Source organism: Thermobia domestica, chromosome 1 (assembly GCF_964235325.1).
Source record: "Thermobia domestica chromosome 1, izTheDome1.hap1.1, whole genome shotgun sequence".
Lineage (NCBI taxonomy): Eukaryota > Metazoa > Arthropoda > Insecta > Zygentoma > Lepismatidae > Thermobia > Thermobia domestica.
In genome coordinates, this window is record NC_137454.1 from 282,504,983 (window position 1) to 282,528,974 (window position 23,992).

At 34.6% G+C, this 23,992-nt stretch overlaps 4 protein-coding genes across 4 annotated transcripts in view; all 4 read right to left on the reverse strand.

Annotated features, from left to right (window-relative positions):
• Window positions 1-7,827: 7,827 nt before the first annotated feature.
• Teh2 (tipE homolog 2 phospholipid transfer protein) lies at window positions 7,828-21,960 on the reverse strand. The gene is made up of 2 exons (XM_081726623.1): window positions 21,299-21,960; window positions 7,828-10,041 (listed from the first exon to the last, which is right to left on the reverse strand). The coding sequence occupies exons 1-2, from the start codon at window positions 21,958-21,960 to the stop codon at window positions 9,996-9,998; spliced, it is 708 nt and encodes a 235-aa protein (XP_081582749.1). The 3' UTR covers window positions 7,828-9,995.
• Window positions 21,961-22,137: 177 nt separating this feature from the next.
• The window catches only part of LOC145661164 (uncharacterized), a 94,132-nt gene continuing 92,277 nt past the window's right edge, over window positions 22,138-23,992 (reverse strand). The window contains exon 2 of the mRNA XM_081726614.1: window positions 22,138-22,276. The gene's annotated coding sequence lies outside the window, so the exon portion shown is untranslated. The remainder of the gene's footprint in view (window positions 22,277-23,992) is intronic.
• Window positions 22,142-23,992, reverse strand: part of LOC145661167 (uncharacterized) — a 53,026-nt gene continuing 51,175 nt past the window's right edge. The window contains exon 2 of the mRNA XM_081726618.1: window positions 22,142-22,276. The gene's annotated coding sequence lies outside the window, so the exon portion shown is untranslated. The remainder of the gene's footprint in view (window positions 22,277-23,992) is intronic.
• The window catches only part of LOC145661166 (uncharacterized), a 145,444-nt gene continuing 143,659 nt past the window's right edge, over window positions 22,208-23,992 (reverse strand). The window contains exon 2 of the mRNA XM_081726616.1: window positions 22,208-22,276. The gene's annotated coding sequence lies outside the window, so the exon portion shown is untranslated. The remainder of the gene's footprint in view (window positions 22,277-23,992) is intronic.

Genomic DNA, 23,992 nt, shown 5'->3' on the forward strand with positions numbered 1-23,992 from the left:
TCACTGAACATAATAGTGAAGTGTAGTGGTACAGTCTTACACACTGTTGGAGCTACGTGTGCTGAAAATGTACAATGGAATCTGATATGTTACAACAGATGGTAATAAAGGAATCTGGGTCTCATACTATAAATTTAGTTCAAATACATAACACCGATAGTATAACATTGCGAAATGTCAGCAGTGTCACAAAAGATTGATGCATTTGAAAAACGAAATTGAGTGATGCCATTTTTACGTTCTGTGTTCGTTCCGAAGCTATATGGGGCGGGACCTATACTGTAAAGAAGGATCCGAAGCACTATGACAAAGGAAGATAACAATGACATGCAATGTAGAAAGAACAACAAAAACATGTCCGAGGCGGGATTGGAACCCGCATCCCTAATTGATCGATTGTCTAGCCTTCTAGGCCACTCGGCTACCCGGGCCAATTAAAAACGAAATAAGGTAGTAATAAAATAATTATATTTCCAATGTGAATATGGTAATATTACAGTGTACAAACTTAATCATATGATATGTAGGAAAGGGAGTAAACGAATATGTCCCTTAAAAAGAAAGACATAAACCAAGAAAGGAACTAGTTTACAGAATTAGAAAACACCTGTTTCTTTCCTCGCGTGTATCATTTTGTTTTCGCGAGTTGTCTGCTTATTCACCGAGGCTACGGAAGTGTAATGCAGATCCGTCCCTTTTTAGGGCATTTTGTTCTCATTATATTGGACAACTTTTGTTTTGATTGCTTTAACAGTTTTCAAGATATTTACTTTAAACGTGCATAATTCCATTATAGACTATAATTTTTTGGATATTCAAATTTTGAAGTCCTGTAGCTCCTATTCTTCTGGTCCATAGCACTTTAAATTTTGCTCATTTTCATTTATCATGATGCTCTATCAGATATGCTATATGGCAATCAGATTCTAGCAACAACTTGTGGGAACCTCCCGTGTGACGACAAGCACACATCACGAATTCATCATCTGAATTTTCTGTCTCAGATTCATTGCTGCTATGGGAATTTCCACAGGTGATACCACGACAGTAAGTACATAAACTTGTATATAGAAGACCTGCACTTCGACATGAACAACGCATGCATTCAGCGGTTTTGCATGTATAAGAAATTAATGTAAAAAGAAAGTCTGGACCTAACGGCTGAAGGCACGGAACTGGAAGAAGTTGTTCATTCTCAGACTTCCATCCCCATCCATTTGGATTTAAATTGTTCCCTAACCATACCTGCTCTTGATAGACGCTCAAGAAGTGGAGTTTACTTGCATCTGTGGTCGGTGGAACTGGCAAAGTTGGCTTGCTACATATTTTTATACGTGAAATAAAAACAAGTGTCCAACGCATCATTAGTGGGAGCACCGTACGGCTGCAGTAGAAATTTCTCTCTCTAGGCATGGACTTTTGTATGACAGAATCGGAATAACACCGAATTCCCCAATAATTGGTGCAATTGGTGTTAGGTTTTTTCCGCTTCACATCAGTAGGAAACTATACAGCACTACCTGGCGTTATACATTGTGCTCCACCAAGGCTATGAAATGTCCTTAGCCATCTATGGTTCTAATTATTATTTATAAAATCGGTTTGGTGTCAAACACGAAGTGTATAAAAGCCTTTGGGCCTACAGAAACTTCTGCAGGACGTGATAGATCAGATGTCTCATAGCGCATACGTTCATTATATGTATCTTCACTGAAACTGATACTGTAAAGAAAGTTAACCAGTTGGCGAAATTCGTATCGACGATGAATATGAACTGTAGCAAGAAGCACTGGGGATATAAATAAACGAGGTCTGGTTGCTTTTATTATGCAGTTGAATATTGACGTGCTTTTTCTTTTCCATGATATCTTGTCTTTCTTCATCTCTATTATAATTTCTATATATATAAGAAATTATAAGAATTATTATATATATATATTATATAATATATTCTTATTATATATTCTTATTATATATATATATATATATATATATATAAGAATTATTATAAGAAATATATAAAGAGAGGCTGAGATGGATGAAACACCTCCTTGCCCCATATCGTCAGTTGTTCGGTATTTATCCACTGAATATGTATATCCCTGTATATCCCGTCTAATAAATTGTGCCGTACTAAGTATAATGCACTCTTTCTTTCGTTGGGTCTGCTTTATGTTAACAATATCAAGCATCGTTCAGAATATCAGCTGCTGCAACTTTTAAATTAACTGTGCTTCTCCTTCTTGGAATATTTGTTATGATTAGTCGATCTCCAAAGTAGCCCAAAAGTTTCCTTTACAGCTGCTTCTCACTGTACGTCAAATCATCACTTCCAAACTCTACCATCTTCTCCATTAACTTATCCATAGAATTTGACACTCATCCTCAATTTTCATGAACTGACACAGTTTCTCAAAAGTTGCTTGCTTTATCGACATTACTGGTCTTCCAATGTTTTGCAGACTCAGTCGATACTCGAAAGGATGGTGGAGGTAACGACCTAGGATTACAGAAGGTCTTATAACGTTGTTGCAACAAGATCGATAGTGCTATTGACGCATGACTGCACTTCTGCTCCCTACTTGTCTGTACGAACACTAACCCACTTATTGACGGTTTCCTTTATCTGTAAAAGTGTTACCGTACTGATGTTTTTTCGATATTGCCATAGAAGTTTCCTTTCTGACTCTGTATCTATTACTTCATCACAAAAGACACATTGGTTATTTAAAGTCAAATTGAGCGAACTGAAAACTAGTGGACAGTCCCGGTGTTGTAGTATCTGTGTTATCACTAGCACTGCACTTTAGATTAGAAATGATAGATGTTTGTCAAGTGTATTGTTTGCGACACCCAATATGTAACGTGAAAGATGTCTACTTAGATAACTGTTGGTGCAGGTCATCACCTCTCTGTTCATTGGCTTTAATAAGAATTAATAAACCTTTCTTTACTTCAACAGTCGGTGCATCTTTCAAAGGTTTACCACAAAGAAGACAGCAAGTTCCTGTATATGCAGACATATTTGGAAATCACTTCTTGAAGAAAAACCTATATTCAATGCAATCTTCAATTATTGTTTTCTACAATGAATGAAACAAAATAATTAATTAGAAAAATAATACTAAATAGATGTACAAAGAGTTCAAATGCCACTTACAGGTTCTTTTACTTTTACCTAGTGGAGTAAGTTGTATTCCACATACATAGGCACAAAGCAAAGGTAAACTTTACAAAAATGACACCCAGCACTAGTGCTTTCACAAAAAGTTTTCATCCAGGAGTGGTGAAATTTACAGGAGGAAACAATATTTAGTCCGTGATTTCAAATCTTATTGACGTTCTAGATTGGTCTCTATTATAAAACACAAGAACATCTCTTGATCTAGCGTGCATCCAGGTGAGTGCTCAGCAAGTGTACAATATAATGTTTTATTTACTAAATATATACAGTATTTCTAACAAAGATTCTCTTGAAATATTGCAACAGTCTATTTTCTCTTCCATTATTACTCACACGACACAATTAAATTCATTGGATTAAGTTCATAATGTAGTTTTCCTTCTCGTTATAACAATAAAATGCCCTTTTGTTTTACTAAAATGAAAAGTAGTTTCAAAAATCCCTGGATAATATCATTGCAAACACCTCAAAATTAATGCAGTCGGTCTTAATGGTGCGAAACGGAACACTAGGTTTTGCATTTCTGTTAGAGAAAATCTTTTCCTTCTAGTTAGAGCATTACAATCGCATTTAAAATGAATATTTCTTTCTGAGACAGAGCTAATAAAATTTGTTGCATTAGGATAAAGAGTCATATATTCTTACAAAATTTATTCTATAAGGTAATGATATTAATATGTAATATTCTTAATACATGACATGAAATTAATAAAGTTAGAACAAACACATCTTAATATAATTTTGAGGCATTAACAATAATATTTTCGTTTTCGTTTAAAAGTAACTTTTTCCCATTTTACGAATTTAGAACAGCATTTCGACACTACGATAACAAAAACTAGATTATGGACGGAATCTATGAAATTATATGGTTTAATTTTGAACCACTTATCTAACTCTTATATTCTGGAAACTCCTAAAATTCGAAACCAAACTTTATGCAAACATGCAACAATGCGTTAATGGTTAAATTATTTAGATATAACGTTTTTACGGCTTTGAGTAACCATTTTTACGTAGTCAATCTACAAATTTTAAGACATGTATTAATGTACGTAATAGAGAAAACTTTGCTAATATTTATTAGTTTATTATTAAACAATTCAAAGTACATTGTATGTAACATTTTCCTTAAAACGTGTAACGCTGAAGCTTTATACTCACAAAATTGAGTTATTGTACAATAAATTTTGCTAGTGTTCAAACACATGCTTGGCATAATTTACACAAAGCATGAAACATTTGTGTTACCATTATAACTACATAGATCATAATTAACTATATTGGTGGAGAGTTCATAACAAACCAGTTGACTTTAAATAGATTAGTAACAGTATATACTATAAATTAATTAAAAATCCATAACCATATAAACGTGAAATGTCAATTTTTCTTTACAGAAATAAAGAAAATGTGTTAACCATAAATGTCAAGGCTCATGTCCAAAAATATAGTCGTGGTGAACTCTCAGTTTCAATGCTTTAGAAAATATTCCTTCAATAATAATATTTGTAATAAACTTAAACTTTAACTCTTTCACAAAATACTTCCAATTCCTATTATTATAGCAAAACATTTCACACTTAACACGAAACAAATTATGAAAATATATTAATTATCATTCTGATAAATATTAAAATTTTTAAGCCAAGTGATACACAAAATGTCATAGTATTTATTAATTAAGCTTCATATTAAGAACTTAAAATATATTTATATTTCTCATACTTGTAATTCAAATTTAATACAACAGTTATCTATGATTTTAACAATAGTAATTGATGCTAGTAATAGTAACAATACGAAATAATAATGAATGCCATCTTTGAGTTTATTCTTATCTGGAATTTGTTAATATATTAAAGTAACACATGAACTAAAGGTTAACTAATTAAAGATTTGCTAGACATGATTATATTTTTTGAAGATTTGATTGTAAGTATGCATTAGTATATGTGATATAAAGTAAGTTTTGTTGGCATGCAGTGTACTACATTAACGATAAAGTAAATAAATATTTTCCCTAGTTGGGTAGTCAGCTTGTATATTTTATCTATGTTATACTATCGTATCACAGCCAATTTGACAAGAAAATTTGTTACTTATCCTGGTCAACACTATTGATGTAGCATTTAGCTAGTTGAATTATAGATTAAGATAATACAGACATGCATAAATTTTTCTGCAGATTATGTTCTATTTCTGATATTAAGATTATAGGATCCACAAAACAACGTAACCATTCTTAAAATTTCCAATCACAGTTGCTAGAGTGTACAAATCTTAGTAATTCATATTCTCTATCTCGTTTTTCATTGCTCAGTTTTTATTTAGTACTACTTTGTTTGAAAATAAGTTTATACTGTAAATACGTGTTAAATTTAGTTAATAAATAATGGAATAACGACTTATTATATATACGCCAATAAGAAGTTATTTAATTTTGAATTGTATTATATACTTGAAACGTTTTATTTAAGAAATGAAGACTCGCGCATTTAAATAACATTTACACAAGTTACAGTACATATTCTACCTATTTACTGTACTTAGTAACATAAAGTCATATAAAGGAAAATTGTAATCATTCTATAGTGAAATAATGATAAGACGTATACTATGATTTGTATAAAAATGGCTCGAAATTCGTATTCTTTCTTTGTAGATTCTGCAAGTCTATTTATACAACTTAAACTATCACAAAGAAAACCGGAACAACATTTCAAAACTTGGTTTTTCAGCTATTTTGAGTGTTATCATATGTTAAATTTAAAATCTATATCGAATCTGCGGAGTTTTATATCATTATTTCATATAACGAATTCTGAAGAGGTCGTGTTTTTAGAGAATGAATAAACATTTTCTTTCCCATGTAATAAATAAAACAGGAGATAATGTGCATTTATACTTACCAACTACAAACTATGAATATGGAGACTACAAATTCAAGACTATTCATAAGGTTTAGTTCAGATATTGAACGAAAACATTTTTTTGTAAATTATGGACTTCAATAATTGAAATAAATTAGTTATAACTAAATATGTGATAACACGGAAATACTCAGTGCTCGAATTACGAAGGGGAATATTCACTTTTGTAAAGAAACAAAAATATCACTGTTGGATGTGTTCATGTGGGCTGAAAGATATACTGGATATGTAGTGTAAAGTCCCCTCTCTGCATACTGACTGTACTTAAAGCAAAAATAATTCAATAAGAGCATATAACATTATTATTAATGTAGTGAATATTTATTACGGACAGAAGAAAGAAGAATTAGTACGAAACTTTCAAATTATTGATAGAGCTACTTTAGCGTATTAGTAATAACTGAACATGTGTTGTTTCCAATATTAGTTTTAAAATTGTGATATCGGTACGTTATTACTATTGGTGTAGCAAATTCATTCTTCTTGATATTTGTTTTATTTTAATCCTGAATTTCTCATATGTGAACATGTACTGTTCACATTGCTATCAGAAACAAAAATCTGTGATACTAAAGCATTCTATGAACTATTGTGTTCACGGTGATTACGATTTGATAATGTAAAACATTTTTAGATTAATTGAGGTGAATATTACTGCAAATAATGTAATAGTAAATTACTTTCTATTCTGAACCTAAAGATACAATACAGTGGATAATAGGTGAGTGTATGATACAGAAATAAGAGATGAGTACATTTTGACCAATCTAGAAATTCACTTATTACCTGCAGTAGAGTGTAATTTAATATAACAACCTTGGTAGAGCATTCATTAAAGAAATATTTCTAGTGTTGTTCTTTTAACTTCTTTTTATTACTTGTACAAGGTAATTTAGGCAAGGAATCAGTCTCAAGATATTAGGTAACATTTTCTCAGAAAATACACGTTTTTTTCATTATTGGCTGTGAATTTAACATAGTGTAAACAAAATTATTCGGTTTAGGTACTAAAGTGTGAGACAAAATGTTTAGATTTTATAAGATTATTTAGAATTACTGAAATACAGATACTAAATTTTTACTTTCCTTTATTTAGCTTTTCTGTGCATTTACGAAAGTTGATTGTGAGGATTGAAGAAGAAAGAAACAGTTACCAATACTTCGGAGTGGATGGCTGAGGTTGCAAAATAAGTATCTTGCCCATTGCCTTGTTACACACTAAACGAGAAATTGTCAGTGTAGTATCTCCTATTTCATAAAGATAACTGCTTCACTTCAAACACAAGTATTGTGAATACACTTTATGAAAATCATGATACAATTTTCAATATTAACTCTTGGACAAATTAAATTCACACTTACTACATTCGCGAAAAATCATCTTATTCTCATTTCCTTATTATAGCTATTAATATGAACATAAGCAAAAATTTTGAGTTACCAAAATTATCTCAAATCTTCACTTATATTCACGATAGTTATATTAACATCGGAATCAGGTCCAAGCTTATGGATGGACATTATATTTGCGATAACATTATGCATTTTAATCTATATTGACATAATTTTTATCTTAATAAACATTCTAGTGCTAGAAATAAGTGAACAGGTTAGTCGTTCAAGAGATATATCTAAAAGCGTAAAGATAATGTAAATACAAGTCTTTGAATGCAGTATTCTTTTTTTTAATGTTGAATTGTTTATTTAGCAACTAGAGGCGTGGGAAGATAGCTAGAATTTCCAGAAGACATGCTTATATACCGGTAGATACATTTAGGAAAAATGAATAAGGAAACTATTTCACAGCAACATACTTTAAATTTAAAAGCTGTAGCCGATTCTCGATACAATAACAAAATTTTCAGTTCTTCATGATTGTAATCTTAGAATAATTCTGAGGATAAAATCCCCTGTGAGCCATGTACAAATTCACCAATCTTTTGCCACAAATGGACCGCTTGAATGCCATGTGACCTAACTCCAAAATTGAAATTTTCTACGAGTAAGATTGAAGTTCAATGTCTCAGGAACAATTCATATTTCTGTTATATTGGGTACACAAACTGAAACTTTGGAGTTTGTAGTTTTATAATTTACTGTTTACAAAAATATTTTAAAAGAACTATCTATCTACAGAAGTGAATCAAAATATTATTCCATTTTTATGTTAGGTCACTTGGTACCCAAGCGGTCCAATTGTACCCTTATAGAGTGAAACTTGTGAATAATGAGTTCCTACGGGACATGATTTTAACCGAAAATGAGAAGTGCTTGTTACCTAAATTTATATTACTCGCAGCTCCTGTGGTAATTGTATGCAGTATATATATGGAATAAATTAGTTATAAATTTCAATATATGATAATAAGGAAATACTGCACTCAGTACTCGAATTACTAGGAAATAAGGGGAATATTCACTTTCGTAAAGAAACAAAACTACCACTGTGAAGTATGTTCATATGGGTTGAAAGATATAGTGGGCGTGTAGTTTAAAAATCCTCTCTTTCGTATACTGACTGTGCTTAAAGCAAAGGTAATTCAATAAGAGCATACACAAAAGATTTATTGTGGACAGAGGAGAAAAGATGTTGAAGTTCAGCTTACATCTGTAGAATGGTGACAGACCAGTACATTTCTTATGATAAAGATGTGCTGAGGGGAAAGGATTTTGTGTTTACGGTACTGCATCACAAATTTGTTTTAAAATTGCGAAAAATATTTTCTGTGCTAAATACTTATGAAATTAGAATAATTTCCATCCACTATGTTGGGGTAAAAGAAGGCTGTCTTGTGTTTGTGTTTATTGCGTGTTTCCGTTTATCTATCATGTGGCCAGTTGCAAAAACCATTAATATATTATGTGAAGCTGTGAATCTATAAATAAACTTGTGCTATTCATTTAATTACTCTAACAGTCATTTCCAGTTTGAGGGATCACTTTGAGCACGTTAAAGTTAATAATACAAAATTATTAAAATTTGAGCTAAAATTATACAGTTTTAAAGGAATGCTTACAGAACAGAATTATACGTAATAGCAAAGGAGCATATTTATTTTGAAGACGTTTTCTATTAGATTGCTGTGAACGAACCATTATTTTAATGAGAAAGCCTTACTGAAGGATCTATTTTTTGAAGCGACTAAGTAAAGTTAGGTTCATAAATTGTAATTAGAAAACGTTTTATTAAGAGTTATAAAATATTACGGTTAAACAGGTTTTAAACTGATTTAAGTGAAGTAGTAAATTAAGTTAAATTTGAAATGAAGTGAAATAACTACAATTGTTGATACATACTAATACATTTTTCAAATTTTAATCTAATTTCTTCATATATATTTTAAATAATTATCTTTGATAATATTTTCATGTTCTTTAAATTGTCTTGTAAATTCAAATATAGTGATTAGGTTTTAGGTTTAACAATTTTGATGACAACATTTTAAGATAAACAAGAAACTGATATTTAACTTGAATCTATATGCATGCTACTTGAGCTTCACTTGAAACACAGAACAACAAAGATAAAATATATATCTTCATCTAGATTAAGGTAAGAAAGTTCCTGGAATCTCTCTTTATGTATTAATTATAAGTAAAAAAGTTAAACAATACTTTCTTTTCATTATATAAGCGTAAGAAAAGATTTCTACGGCTATGAACTTCATTAAAACTTTTTTTAAACTATTAAAACTTTTGTCGGACACTATGACTACCTTTCTACCCATTCTAAATACAGATCTTTGTTAGTGTTTGTTTTATTGAACACTTCAAACAGTTCATGATCTTCAGCACTCTGTCACAGCAAGGAAAGAATTTTCTGGAGCAACTGGAGGCATACCAAACGTTGTGCTTTAAAGGAAGTACTGAAATTGCTCTCAGTAATCTTCATCTTCTTCATAATCGTCCTCGTCGTCATTTTCACTATGTAAGAGCAGAGAAAATTTATCAGTATTAAACTTAATATGGATAAATTTTAGGTACGAACAAAGTATAAAATAAAATAAAAGTTAAACATTGTGAAACATTGAAACATGAAATATTTGTGTTTTCAATCCTAAGTAGGAGTTCAAATACTACATATTAATAGGGACTCCTAGGTACAAAACATGTATTTATAGTAGAAAATATAAAATGAAATTATAACCTTTCACAAAAATCGGATTCTCTACATACAGGATATCCGTACTAACAAATCCATATATATACATCCTTTTGAAATAATCACAGTGAAAAACATGAAGAAAAAGAGGTTTAAACAAGAAAGATATATCATTGATTCAATATAAACTTAAAGATTAAAATATTGTGTGATTAAACATTTAGAATAGCTATAAACATAGTCAACATTTTAGTGTAACAAAAGAAGAAGAAAAATGAATAAAATACAATTTATGCCTATTCAGTACTTTCAAACTTTCGCCGAGATGATTACATAAAAAAGATTTCCTCCAGATCTTTACCAGAGGGTAGCGTTCCCAAAACGGATGCAACGTTCCCTATTTGTACTGCCCTACTGATGCGTGGCAGTAGAAAAGAGGTTGCTCTAGCGTCTCCTGACGATAAATAAATGCGGTGTCCGACTTCTTTTATAAACTTAAGACCTTCGGGACCCCAGGAACCACCTGATTCGATAGCTATAGTGACAAAATGATATTTGTCAAGTTAATTGCTGTACTACTTGCGTGTTTCTACTTCACGGCGAGCAGCCACGTTGCCAGCTTGTGCTGAAGAAGAATGTAGATTTGATGGGGCAAAGGTATCGGAAGAAGTAAAATCCCATCGAAATGCTTTCCTTTCTTCCACTGTATTAGGGTCATAACATCTGGCCTCTTACCGTTGGTACGACTGCATCCCAACGGTTCGCGTATAGAAGGAACGCCTGCTGAAATTAATGCCCTCATGATAATGTCGTTGACGCTGGAGTGGCGTGAATTCTACCGACACTACTGTGTTGCTCGCAAATATCTGCTTCCAAACGCAGTGCACTGGCAATTCGAAAACTGTCATTGGGAAGATGCAATCCTAAAGAAAGTGATGGGACAGCATGAAGCCAAGCGCCTGCTTCAGGAGATGATATAGCTAGGAGTCTGGCCTTGTCTTCTGGGCTATCGGCTGACTGAAGTAGAGAAGAAAAGTGATGATTTATAAGGGGATCGTCCCAAGAAGGTTGTAATCCTCTCTTATCAAGATCAGGGGGATCTGATCCCACGATAAATGACCACTTAGAAATGCTGTCGTTGATATCCGAATCCGTTATAAGGCTAAGCTCTTGTTGGATAATGGTCTTGATCAATGGCGTAGTGCCATAGAATGAAGACAAAAAGGATGAAATAGCCAGGTACATGGCGCGGCAAATGCCGAGACCTCCGTGGTTAACAAGGAGGGAAGCCTGCAACCAAGAGTTATTGTTCAGTGAGCAATTCAGGATAGATTCTAGACCGGTTTTTAAGGTGTTGTCATAGCATTCCAGAAGATCAGCATCCCGCCAAGATGGAACACAGCGAAGAAAGTATAGCAACCTTGGTATGGACAACGAGACGCGTAGTAGGTAAAAGGCAGAGTGTGTTAAAATCAAGGAAAAACGTGTAAAGAATAATTCTAATTTATATATTATTCTTTATTTCTGCTGCTTCTAGTAAGCTGCCGTTATCTGTCGAAATTCTTTGAATCCCAGGCGCGGCTTCGTCAAACAGCTTCTTGAAGAGGTTATTAATCTGCTCATTGGAGACTCCGAGAAAGCTGACCAAACATTTAGAGAAATTCATTTGCAATACGATCTTGTTAGCCTGTCCATGTGACAGTACACAATCGTAAATAAAACAAAATTAAGAGAAATCTTATATAAAACCTATTTTAGTAAAATTATTTCTTGAGCGTGAACTGCGAATATTTTTTTTCGAAATACGTGTTATATTAATATATACAGGGATGTAACTGCCATCTTTCATTTTTTAACATTAGTAAAATCGTTTGTTAAGTAATATATCTTGTTTTTTATTTGTAATAATTATTACTTTCCAAGCGTCTCTTGGAAATTATCTTCCACCCTATTTCAATATAATTACAGTGAAACCTCTGAATAACTGACACTAATGAGATGTCCATAAATGAGAGGTGTCTGTTACAGAGAGGTTACACAAATTTAGATTATTCACAGCTCGTACGTTAATTTTATACAGTACTCAGTAAATACAGGGTGGCGAACGGAAAAGTACTCCGTGTAATCACATCTTAGGAGTTTCAATATCCAAAATGGATACACTGTGGTATTTTGAATAATGTATCTAATTCTTTCATTGATATGTAAAATAGAAGTGTTCGAGGTATATTTAGGATGGGTTTATCATAAATAGTTGAATTTGTCCATCATAAAAAAGTAGGATAATAAAAAATAATAAAAGTTTGGTTGTTTAAAAGAAAATAAAATGGAAAACTTATTACCAATTTATGAATACATACAATTATAAAACTGTATTACAGCAAAACCTGGTGGAATCTTCGATATCTAAAATATTCCAGCATATACCAAAATAACCTTCCAATGTAGCCCCTACAATTTGATTTGGTACCCTCCCTCTTCGTACAAAATTTTCCAGAAGACAACCTGCTTTGTCAACTCAACTGTATTCCCATTTGAAAATACCCTATTTTACATACTGACTGTACTGAATATAACACAATAAGAAAATGTAACGTTAGTCTTAAGGGATACGGACAAAATCTCGCGGCCTAAACATCGCCGCCTAAAATCTTGCGGAACGAAACCTTTCCTTAAAATTTACCTAATGACTTTCTTATATGCAATTCCAAATTACAAATAATAATAATAATAATAATAATAATAATAATAATAATAATAATAATAATAATAATAATAATAATAATAATAATAATAATAATAATAATAATAATAATAATAATAAGAAGAAGAAGAAGAAGAAGAAGAAGAAGAAAGAAGAACAAGAACAAGAATATACAAAACATCGTGTGTGGGGTGTTTCTCAGGGTATTTTCTCCCACTTTCTTCATTCCATCATTTCCTTCATTCTGATCATCTACGTGTCCTTTAACCTACTGGACATAATCGAGGGACGTACAAATTCACACATTATTTCATACTTCCATAAATATTTTCGATTTTTTTTAGAATTTATTAAGGTCAAAGTCAAAGTGAAATATAAACCATCAGCCTCAAACCCCATCTATGTTGAAAATTTGATCGAGACCGGTCCCGTAGTTCAAGAGTTATTAAGTTACAAACGCAGCCACTTTCATTTTTATGTATTTCTATGTCTCCCCTTTCCCCTCCGCCTTCCTGTCAAAGTGAAATGATAAAAAAATCCCAAGCGGTAACCTGATCTGTATGGCAAATTCGATCGAGATTGGTCTCGTGGTTCAAGAATTATTAAGCTTTATTCATATATATATATATATATATATATATATATATATACAGATAGTGATCAGAAAAATGGAAACACCTCTAGTTGGCAACACGTCAGATGTATGAGTTGGTCGTGGTGTCGTGGCGCCCGCAGCGCCCGACCGCTGGCGGTAGTGTGTTAGGTCGGTCTCCATACTACGTCAGGCGCAGTGGAACACCAGTGTCCAATGGCTGCAGCAGACGGAGGTAGTGTAAAATGGGAGACCTCTCAGATTTTCAAAGAGGGCAAATTGTTGGTGCGCGGTTATGTGGAGTGAGTGTGACGGCAGTGGCTACTGTGTTAGGTGTGTCGCGTGGGACAGTGTCGAAGGTGATGACGGCCTACACAACACACAGGAAAACCACATCGGGGAAGCGGAACAGTGGGCGGAAGAAAATTATAACTGACAGGTCACGCCGGGTATTAAAGCGCATTGTCACGAAGAACCGTCGTGCCACTGCGGATCAAGTGACGGAGGAACTCAATCAGCATCTCCCCCACCCTGTTTCGACAATCACAGTCCGCCGCGAATTACATGACATGAACTTACGGGGTAGTGTTGCACGGGCCAAACCCCTCATCAGGGACCATAACGCTTTCGCACGCCGCAAATGGTGCCACGACCATGTAACTTGGACCGTTGAGGACTGGAAAAGTGTGATATAGTCGGATGAGTCATCCTTCACCCTATTCCCAACCACGGGCCGTGTTTATGTGTGGAGAACGCTTAAAGAAACTTATGTGATGCAGTGTCTCCGCCCAACTGTGAAACATGGCGGCGGCTCGGTGATGCTGTGGGCCGCCATATCATGGTTTTCATTGGGTTCTGTTATCACACTTTGCGGACGAATCACTGGCAACGATTATGTCGCAATTTTAGGAGACCACTTGCATCCTATGGTCCGGATGTTGTTCCCGGACAATGACGCCATCTTCCAGGATGATAATGCTGGAAGATGTTGTTGCAGCTCACACAGCTGATGTTGCTGCAGCGTGGTTTGAGGAACATCGGGATGAAGTTCAACACCTCCCCTGGCACGCCGAATCCCCAGATCTCAACATAATTGAACATCTGTGGTCCGTCTTGGAAACATGACTCCGGCGACGATTTCCACCTCCATCCTCTCTCACAGAACTGGCCTGCACGAGGAATGGTGTAAAATTCCACTTGTTACCATTCACGACCTCTATGCCTCCATCCCACGTCGCATGAAGTCTGTTCTGAAGGTGAAAGGTGGCCCGACACCATATTAATCTGGTAAGTTGCAATTTCGTTCAGGTGTTTCCATTTTTCTGATCACCATCTGTATATATATATATAAATCTCCTCTTCGTTGTGCCGTCAAAGTGAAATTACAAAAGACATTCCCAGGCCAGAACCTCATCTATATTAAAAATTTGATCGAGATCGGTTGGGTGGCTCAAGACATATGATGTCACCGTCATATTATGTCATAACATAATCATTTTAGTCTCTATATATAGATTTCCAAAGCGCGCGTTAGAATTGTTTTCTTCTCATTATTTTAATGCAATTATGTGTTACTGCTATATATATCTGCATCGAAGAACTCGTTGTGACGAGGTTTTATACTGACGACATTTCTTCCTAGGCGAGATTATGTCCCGCGTAGTTTAGACAAGGCGAGATTATGTCCCGAGATCAGGACTTGGAGGTTTTGACCAGGCGAGATTTTGGGACGCAAGGTTTTGGCAAGGCGAGATATTGGCCCGCGAGGATTTGGACGGTGAGGTTTCGGCCATGCGAAGTTTTGGTGTGCGAGGTTCTGGTCGCTAGGTTTTGTTCCGAAATCTACTCTTAAATATGCTCTCACCACTAGTCTAATGGCTGGCGTGTCTTTGGTGAACTTGGTCCCGGGTTCAATTCTTGGTGGGACAGACTAAAATTAAACGCATTACGGTGGGTTGGATTAATCTTAAACTGTAAAACCACATTCTGTATCCTCAGTGCTAAAAAAGGGACTCTGAACTTCAATAAATAAAACAACAAGATTATTACTAAATGCTGTAAATTTATTGTGGGCAGAGAAAAGAATAACTTCAAGTTCAGCTTCCAATTATTTTGTGTGGTGATTCAAACTTATGACAAAGATATTTTGTAAGGAAGGGATTTTCTGTTTATTAACTATACTCAGATTTATTTTCAAATTGTAGAAAGTGTTTCTGTGTACATTTGACTTGAAAATAGTTCCTGTCCATTATGAAGGACCTACTAAGATATTGGCGTGCGGGTAGAGGGAAGACTGTATCTGAGACTGTTTGTTAAATAGAGGAAATTTCCATTAATAATACATATACTTTTGCAGAAACGAAAACTCTTTCCGTATTATAGAGGTGTCAGTTATTAAGAGGTATTAGTGCGCTTCTAAGCCGAGTAAATGGTCAGGAAGGGCTTCAGAATGTACCTAGGTAGAAAAATCCTGCCGAAACCAAAATTTAGTGATACGCTAAAGCTTTGGAAAACGCTAGGGTGTTCCAGGGAAGCGACGTGCAAGTGCTCCGTCTGACTCTTGTGAGAAATGAGCGAAGGCTATCAAGTAGTGATCGAACTTGGTTAAGAAGCTAATCTAGATCCGATTCGTAACCTTAAATGTGGGGTCTATGAAAGGGGGAGGAAAAGATGGAGCTAACTGCAAGAAAACGAATAGGAGCACTGTGTTTTCAGGAACAAAATATGAAGAGGAAATGAGGCGAATAATCTAGGAAGTGGGTATAAACTACTGCATAGTGAAGCGATTCAATAAGGTAGAAACGGGATAATAATTGTCCTGAATAGTTAATTAAGTCGAAATGTAGTTGGTTTAATAGAAATGATAGCACAATGAATTTCAAATTGTGTCTTGAAGCAATGTTTAATTCTGTGAGCGTGTACAAGTTGGATGTGAAGACGCAGGAAAACATGTTTTCTGGAATGATTTGGAGCGAGAATAAAGTAGTATACTAACTTAGAGGAAGAAAAGAAGATTGTCAGTTGCGATTTGAACGGTCATGTTGGTGCTACGGAAGGAGACATATCTTCAAGGGACCACGGGAGCTGTGATATCGGAGAAAATAATGGGAAAGGAGAGAAACTGTTAATTTTTCCATTGGTAACTGATTATGCTATATGTAACATGTTCTTCCAAAAGAATACAACGCAGTTAGTTGCTTATAAAAATGGAACAATGGAGAGCCAAAAAGATTTTTTCTTAAGCATAAGACATTTGAAAGATATAAAGAATTGTAAAATCATCAACGGAGAATCAGTTGGAATGCAGCACAGAGTCCTACTACTGAATTGTGAATTTACGTGCAGAAGGAAAAGAATTGCTGAGAGAACTAGACCTGTGGAAACTCAAAGACCCAAATTGAATATATAAGTCAAAATAAACTCGTAAAAGGAGCCAATAAACAGTGGAAGATAAACATTGTGATCGTTAAACAGGTAAGAGAGAACATATTAGATAAGACATCTGGGAAAGGTGCTCCAGTAGATAAAGACACTCGATGGTGGAATGAAAGCGTACAAAAAGCAATCAAAGAGAAAAGCAGCAGAAAAGTAAAATGAGATAATTCAGGAACTGACGAGAATCAAGAACAATACTAGAAACGACAAAAAGTAGTTAAAAGAGAAATGAAAAAAGCAAAGTTAGAGACGTGACAAGAAATGTACGAACAACTTAAAAGTAACAAAAATGAAAGAAAACTCATACGGATAGCCAAATCACGAGACAAAGCAACAAAAGATTTATCCCAATATTGTATAGATAAAGGACCAGAAAGGAGAAGTAGTACGACAAGAACATAATATCAAAAGAAGATGAGGATGCTACTATAGAGAACTATTGCATAAAAACTCGAGAGTAACCTCGGAGGATGGAGTACCAAACTAAGGAGTTACAGACAACATAAAAAACTTACTCAACATGAAAAATGGCAAAGCAATTGGCCTAGATGTAGAAGTTTGAGAATTCCTTGGTGAAAAGAGAATAGAACTATTATTAAAATTGATGCAATAGGTATTTGCCAAGGAAAGAATATCAAAATAATGAAGAGAAAGTATAATAGTACTAATTTTCAAGAAAAGAACGATATTCAAGATTACAATAATTAGAGGAATTAGGTTGATGTTCAATACAATGAAGATTTGGAAAAGAATTATTGAGAAACGGTTTCGCCAGGAGACATCAATAGAGGGAAAAAATTGGATTCATACCAAGTCGGGAAACAATAGATGCGACTGTTCCAATTGGAAAATGATGAGAAAATACCAAAAAGAAAGAAGAAAGAACTCCATGAAGTGTTTATCGACCTGGAGAAAGCTTCTAGTGCTCTCAACGGGTCGGGTCGGGTCGGGTTGAAGACCAACCCGATCCGACCCGTGACCCGAATTTACTGACCCGACCTGATCCGAGTAACCCGACCCGTGTTCCGACCTGATTGACCCGACCCGAGTTGACGCTATTGACCTGACCCGACCCGACAACAACCCGACAATCTGATCCGAGATGACCTGACCAGACAACCGACCCGAGCTGACCCGAGTGACCTGACCTGAGAATCTAACCCGTTTGAGAGAACTAGAACCCTACAAAGCTGCTACAAAAAAAAAAAATGCTGGCCAATTCGTATGCATAAACCATTATTTCGTTTTTTTTATTTGTAGTATAATTATCCTCCTCCTCCTCCTCCTTAATGTTCTGTCATTAATGACAGGCCAGTTTCCGTGAACTAGATGAGAAGCTTCCATTTTTGCGATTTTCCGCTATCTTCCTCGCAACCCAACATAATGTACCACCCTCCTTATTACAATCTATCAACTGCAACCTTCTCACACACTCTTGCTCTCCTGATATCACCCACTTTATTACATCTCTCAGAATGAAATCCCTTAGCAAGATCGAAACTTGTGATCCGTCCATCTTTTTGCTTCCTTATATCGCCCAATATTGCTCTCTTCTCTTGCATTTTTCCAGCATTTTCCCTCTCTACCCTGCTAACGTTCTCTATTTTCCTCCACATCCAAAATTTCCAAGGTTAAAATTTAGGCAATCAACTTCGAAAGACAAAATAAAATTTGAAATGCTGAAGACAACATGATTTTCTAGTAAGGAATGTATTTAGAACTTCTTTAAATAATTTTTGCAGTGTAATAAAGTATAAACAAAAATTTCATCGCGCTAACATTCCGATTTTTCTATTTAAAAACAGCGTTGGTGTCTGATAGAATCATAAGAAACTAATTGCACTGAAATATCATATTCTGTAGGGAATTACCTTTTAATTTTTTCTTGATTAATTTATCTAGCTGATATTTGCAACGTTATATAAAATCAGCGAGTAATTCAGGGTCGAGAAAGTCAAATCACTACCGCAGTAATAATAATAATAATAATAATAATAATAATAATAATAATAATAATAATAATAATAATAATAATAATAATAATAATAATAATAATAATAATAATATGAAGGTGACCAAGAAAGTTCTGTCTCTTTTTGTGGAGGCCTGTGTTCAATTGGCCTCACACCGTGAGTTGAATGCGAATCGAGATAAGGCGAAGGTCAGTTGTTGGACGAGACGGGACGAGACAGAATTTTCGTGAAGGGCTACGAGACGAGACAACTCTTTCAATAGAAACATATGTACTATTTGAGACGAGACTACCTTCACGACACATTTTCGAGACTAGAGTGCTCCAAACATGGTCTCGTGAGCAACACTAGTGGGTATATCCAACATACTACCTGGTTGTGGCTGTTCAGTTACACCGTGAACGTGCGTAAGGACAGAGTGAACATGAGACCTCCGCAGAGAGTCATAAGGGCTTGTTTGCTGTACGAGTTCAAACTGGGGCTGCTCCGCGGGGCGGAAGATATGCTAGACCTTTGGTGAGGGTGTCGTGACTACGCGGAGAGCAGCGGTGGTTTAACATGTTTAAGGACGGTGACGAAACACACGAAGACGCACCACGTGCCGGAAGACAAACAGATGTTCAAAATAAGGATCTTCAGGCAGCAATTGAGGTGAAGACAGACATGTGAGGAACTGGTGCTACAATTCAGTGTGAGTGGAGAAACCATTCGGCACCACCACCATCAGCTTAAGAAGCACTGCAAGTTGGGTTGATGGGTCCTACATGATTTGATTTGAGGCCAGAAAGCAACGTGCCTCAACACCAAGATATCCAGAACCAAGGTTATCATCCTGCGACACACTCGGAAGGCCACAGAAGGAATTTGAACAACTGCCTGTATCAGCGAACAAAAGCAATTTCCTCTTTATTGAAAACACATTCAACAGAAGAATTAGCATTTGACGCTCAAAGTAATTTACGTTTGTCTGGGAGAAGAGATGCAGCAAACTTGTGGGGTGTTGTTTCACAGACCTCATCTTGATGTACGTGTGTAATTGACTTATTGAAGCTTTCATAATCTGGAAATAAACTTTTGGTTTGCTTTTGATATGCTGCTCTACCAGAAACACTTGCTGGCTACATCCCTACATTACTATGTATTGGTTTTTGTATAATATTGTGTTGCATATTACATTAGTAGTTTAGTGTTATTTGTTGATTTTTTGTTTGCTTATACATATCAACTCAATCACAACACATTATGAAATGTAGTAATTGTATTGCATAATAAATGTTCTTTGAATTTTAAATTTACTGCGTTCTTAATGTACACAGTGGGTATTTAATGTTTACTAGTGAAATATCTAGTGGGCTTTGTCCTAATTAATTAAACTTTGGTTTAAATAATTAAGTATTACCGTTGGGATTTTGTCCTACTTTTAATAAAATACACTCTACAGAATATATATATTGCAGTTTTGAATGCTTGCTTAGTTTCAGAAAAGTCTCGTAAAATATTGTTTTTAAACATTTTTTTCTTGTCAGGGCTTTCTCGTATCTCCATTTGAAAGAAACGAATTACTTGACCAATTATTGAATTAATTCTTACAATAAAATAAGTTATATTATTTAATTCATGTATAACTGCAGAACAGATGATGACGATAATAATAATTTTAGTATTACAAATATAGCTATTACCGTTAGAATTAACTGTCTTGTGTCGGATCGTGAGATCGCGGTGAATTTCAGAACTAAGGCACGTGAATGAAAAATGCTCAGAACCTAAACAGCACACGGCTTGAACGGCATAAGACCTAAACAGCACAAGACCCAAAAATCATTTGGCGGTATAAGACTTAAACGGCACAAGAACTAAATGGCACAAGACCTAAACAGCATACCTAAACTGACAATACCTAAAATTAGGTCTAGTACTTATATTTTTAAGTTTTGTGCAGTTTAGGTCCTGTGCCACTTAGGTCTTATGAATGCTACCCTATTGGAACAAACAGGCGGAATCCAAAAGTAATCTTTTTAACATGTAGTAACCATGAAACGAAAGTCCCTTGAAATCGCTAATTCATTATTTTTCGTGATTATAAAACATTTTTCTTTCTTATGGTCTCTCGAAAGTACAAATACTAATGATATTAGTTAATTCCGCTGACTTTAGGTTTAATGAGGGAGAGAATAAAGTTCAATTATCACACAGAAAATATTAATACTACATAAAGTTAACATTAATGTGACTGTATATATATATATATATATATATATATATATATATATATATATATATATATATATATATATATATATATATATATATATATATATAACAGTGATATAATTCTTATACTTTGTACTTTGTCGTACCTAAATACTACTTACTCTTCTTTAGATGGATATGTTTCTTCATACTTTTTGCATCCTCGATTACAACTTGGACAATACCAATAACTGAGAACTCCAATAGATATTCCAAAGAGAACAGGAGGAGCAATCAACGCAATAATTAGGTTTCGAAGATTTTCATTCCAGTTATACACAGCAACAACTTTTTCCGGATATGTGCGGCTGTAATAACAAGGAAATATTTTTCCGAGTCCTGAATAATTCCCCGCAAAATAAGTACAATTAACACGTGGAGGGTAGCCACATCCTTCTGTATTGACAAGAAAACGTGTGTAATTGACAGTCCAATAATCTGGATCCTTTTTCCAGGCTAAAGTCCGATTACTTTCTTCAAATGACATTTTACTGCTGTAGTTCACAAGAACTTGATGGCACTTGACTGGAGGTGAAGTGCATCCTTCGCGACAAGATGCCCATGTGCAATTTCGAAGTCCTTCTCCGTAATTATAGTCCACAGTCATACAAAGTACCGGTTCAGGATTATAGTCAGATATTATGGTTGAAATAGCAGGATCAACCACAAATGGAATTAGAAAGAGGAAGGCAAACACTGCAACAATAGCTGAAGTGCCCATGCACAATGAAGTGTAAAACTTAGCTTTTTCAAGAAATGTTGGTTCCTCTGGTTCTGCACCCATAGTTACGAATAAATAATTATTTAGGTATTTGAAACTTTTTTCTTGTCTCTAGTAAAACTAGCAAAACATTATATAATTTTCGCAGAGTTCATTAGCAGCTAAAATAAATGCTTATCCTAATAGAAAACACTCTGCTCCACTTTATCCAGTCGTCGCATGGATGTGTGCTTGCACAAATGTTGAAATTCGTAGGAACACAGTAGCATTGAAACACTTCAATTAAAATTCGTGTATAAAAGATTATCTTAATTATCTTGAAGTGAAAATACTGGGTGCAGCGTATCGGGTGGACTTTGGTGGAGCAGGAGGGGCAGACCTGAAAGAAAAAGAATAAAGGTTATAATGTCTGTATGTACTATTGTTTATATATCAAAGAACTCTTAAGTAATTGAGTACAAATTAAAATTAAATATTATAAATTGAGACTGAGACATTATCGTGCATAGAAGGAAATCTGTTTGTATGAACATACATGTACCGAGTGTTCATAAAAGATTGCCCACTTATATATATATAGCTATTGTATCGGAACTTCGAGAAAAGTATGCAAAGGAAATCTAACAAACACATTCTGAAAATATTTCCTTCCAAAGCTACAACTGTCAAAAACTATGGAAATACAACTTTAAAGCTACATATCTATAGCTCTAAAATTATAAGATTTGTTACAGTGTGTTCAAGCGATTACCTGCGAAAGATACATTGCTTAGGATATTTAAATGCAAGGTATTTTGTTAAATATCCATCTTTCAGAATGATATACGTGTAACATACTGCAAATAGCACTATAAAGAGAATGTAATTGTTCATCAGGGTGGGCCAAAACCCACGAAGGGTTATAACTATGAATAACTTTTTTTTTTATTTATCATTAATTTCCATTGATATTCCACAGACTTAAAGACCAAGGATGGGAGATTATTTATAGTTATGTGTTTATTCTTATTGTTTATAATCAAACGGAGTGAGGTCAGGTGAACGAAAGAGCCTGTTTATGACAGCGTTTCTCGAGGTGATACGATGGTCGAAAATGGCCCTCAGAAGCCCGAGTTTGTTGTGGGTTGGCACGTGTGTTGTGGCTACATCGTTTTGAAATCACAACGCAGGGATATTCTCCATTGCAGGACGTACAATAGTCTCAATCAATATCGGTCACCAGTCACTGTTATTGCATTGGCTTCATCGTCTTCAAAGAAGTATGGCCGCTTGATTAGTTTCTTTGGGGCTATCTGAAAGACAAAGTGTACAATTCACAAATAATACAGCCACACAAGGACAATATTCTTGTAGAAGTACGGATGCTCGAACCAGAAGTATTCACCTCTGTCATGAATCATGTGCTACTCAGGGCTCGTATCTGTGAGCCCCATAGTGGCTGACATTTACCTGAGATTATATTCTAGACATAAGTGTAAAAGTCTCCCATCCTTCATCTTCAAGTCTGTAAAATATCAAAGGAAACCAATGATAAGTTATTCTCAGTTATAACTTCTTCGTGACTTTTAGCCCACCCTGTACTTATTCTTACTGCAACGAACTTAATCTAGATGCATTATCTGAAGCTGGTTTACTACATTCTATTAATCAACCACTTTGTAAGATGTACTGCCACTAAATTCTGATAGAGATTAGGATACAAATTTAATAGTTGGTTTATTACGAACTCAAATTGCTGAATGTAAATAACAATTAAGCTATTACCACCAGCAGACATAGTATATCAATTTATATATTTAATTTTCTTTTTTTTAAACTTTATTTTAGTAACGTTATATTGCCTAACGCCACGCATATTACTGTGCTAACTCACATATTTTGTGAAGGAAGTTGGGATATAAAATGATACTTTAAGAACTAATAAGACTTAAGTTGTAACTTTAGTGTGAAGAATGTTTAAAGATCATTTGATTTCTCTGCTGGCAATCCTAGGTGTTCCGTAAATAGGGCTCCCAGACGTTCCAGTTCAGCCAAGAACAGTCTCGATTTACATAATTGATCCTCGAGGAATTGTTTAGAACTCCAAACGTCCCGG

Coding starts and splice junctions, on each gene's coding strand:
- Teh2 (XM_081726623.1), bottom strand. CDS start 21,960: ATGGGTGCAGAACCAGAGGAACCAACATTTCTTGAAAAAGCTAAGTTT. Junction 10,042..21,298: donor ACATATCCATCTAAAGAAGA/GTAAGTAGTATT, acceptor GCTCTTACATAG/TGAAAATGACGACGAGGACG.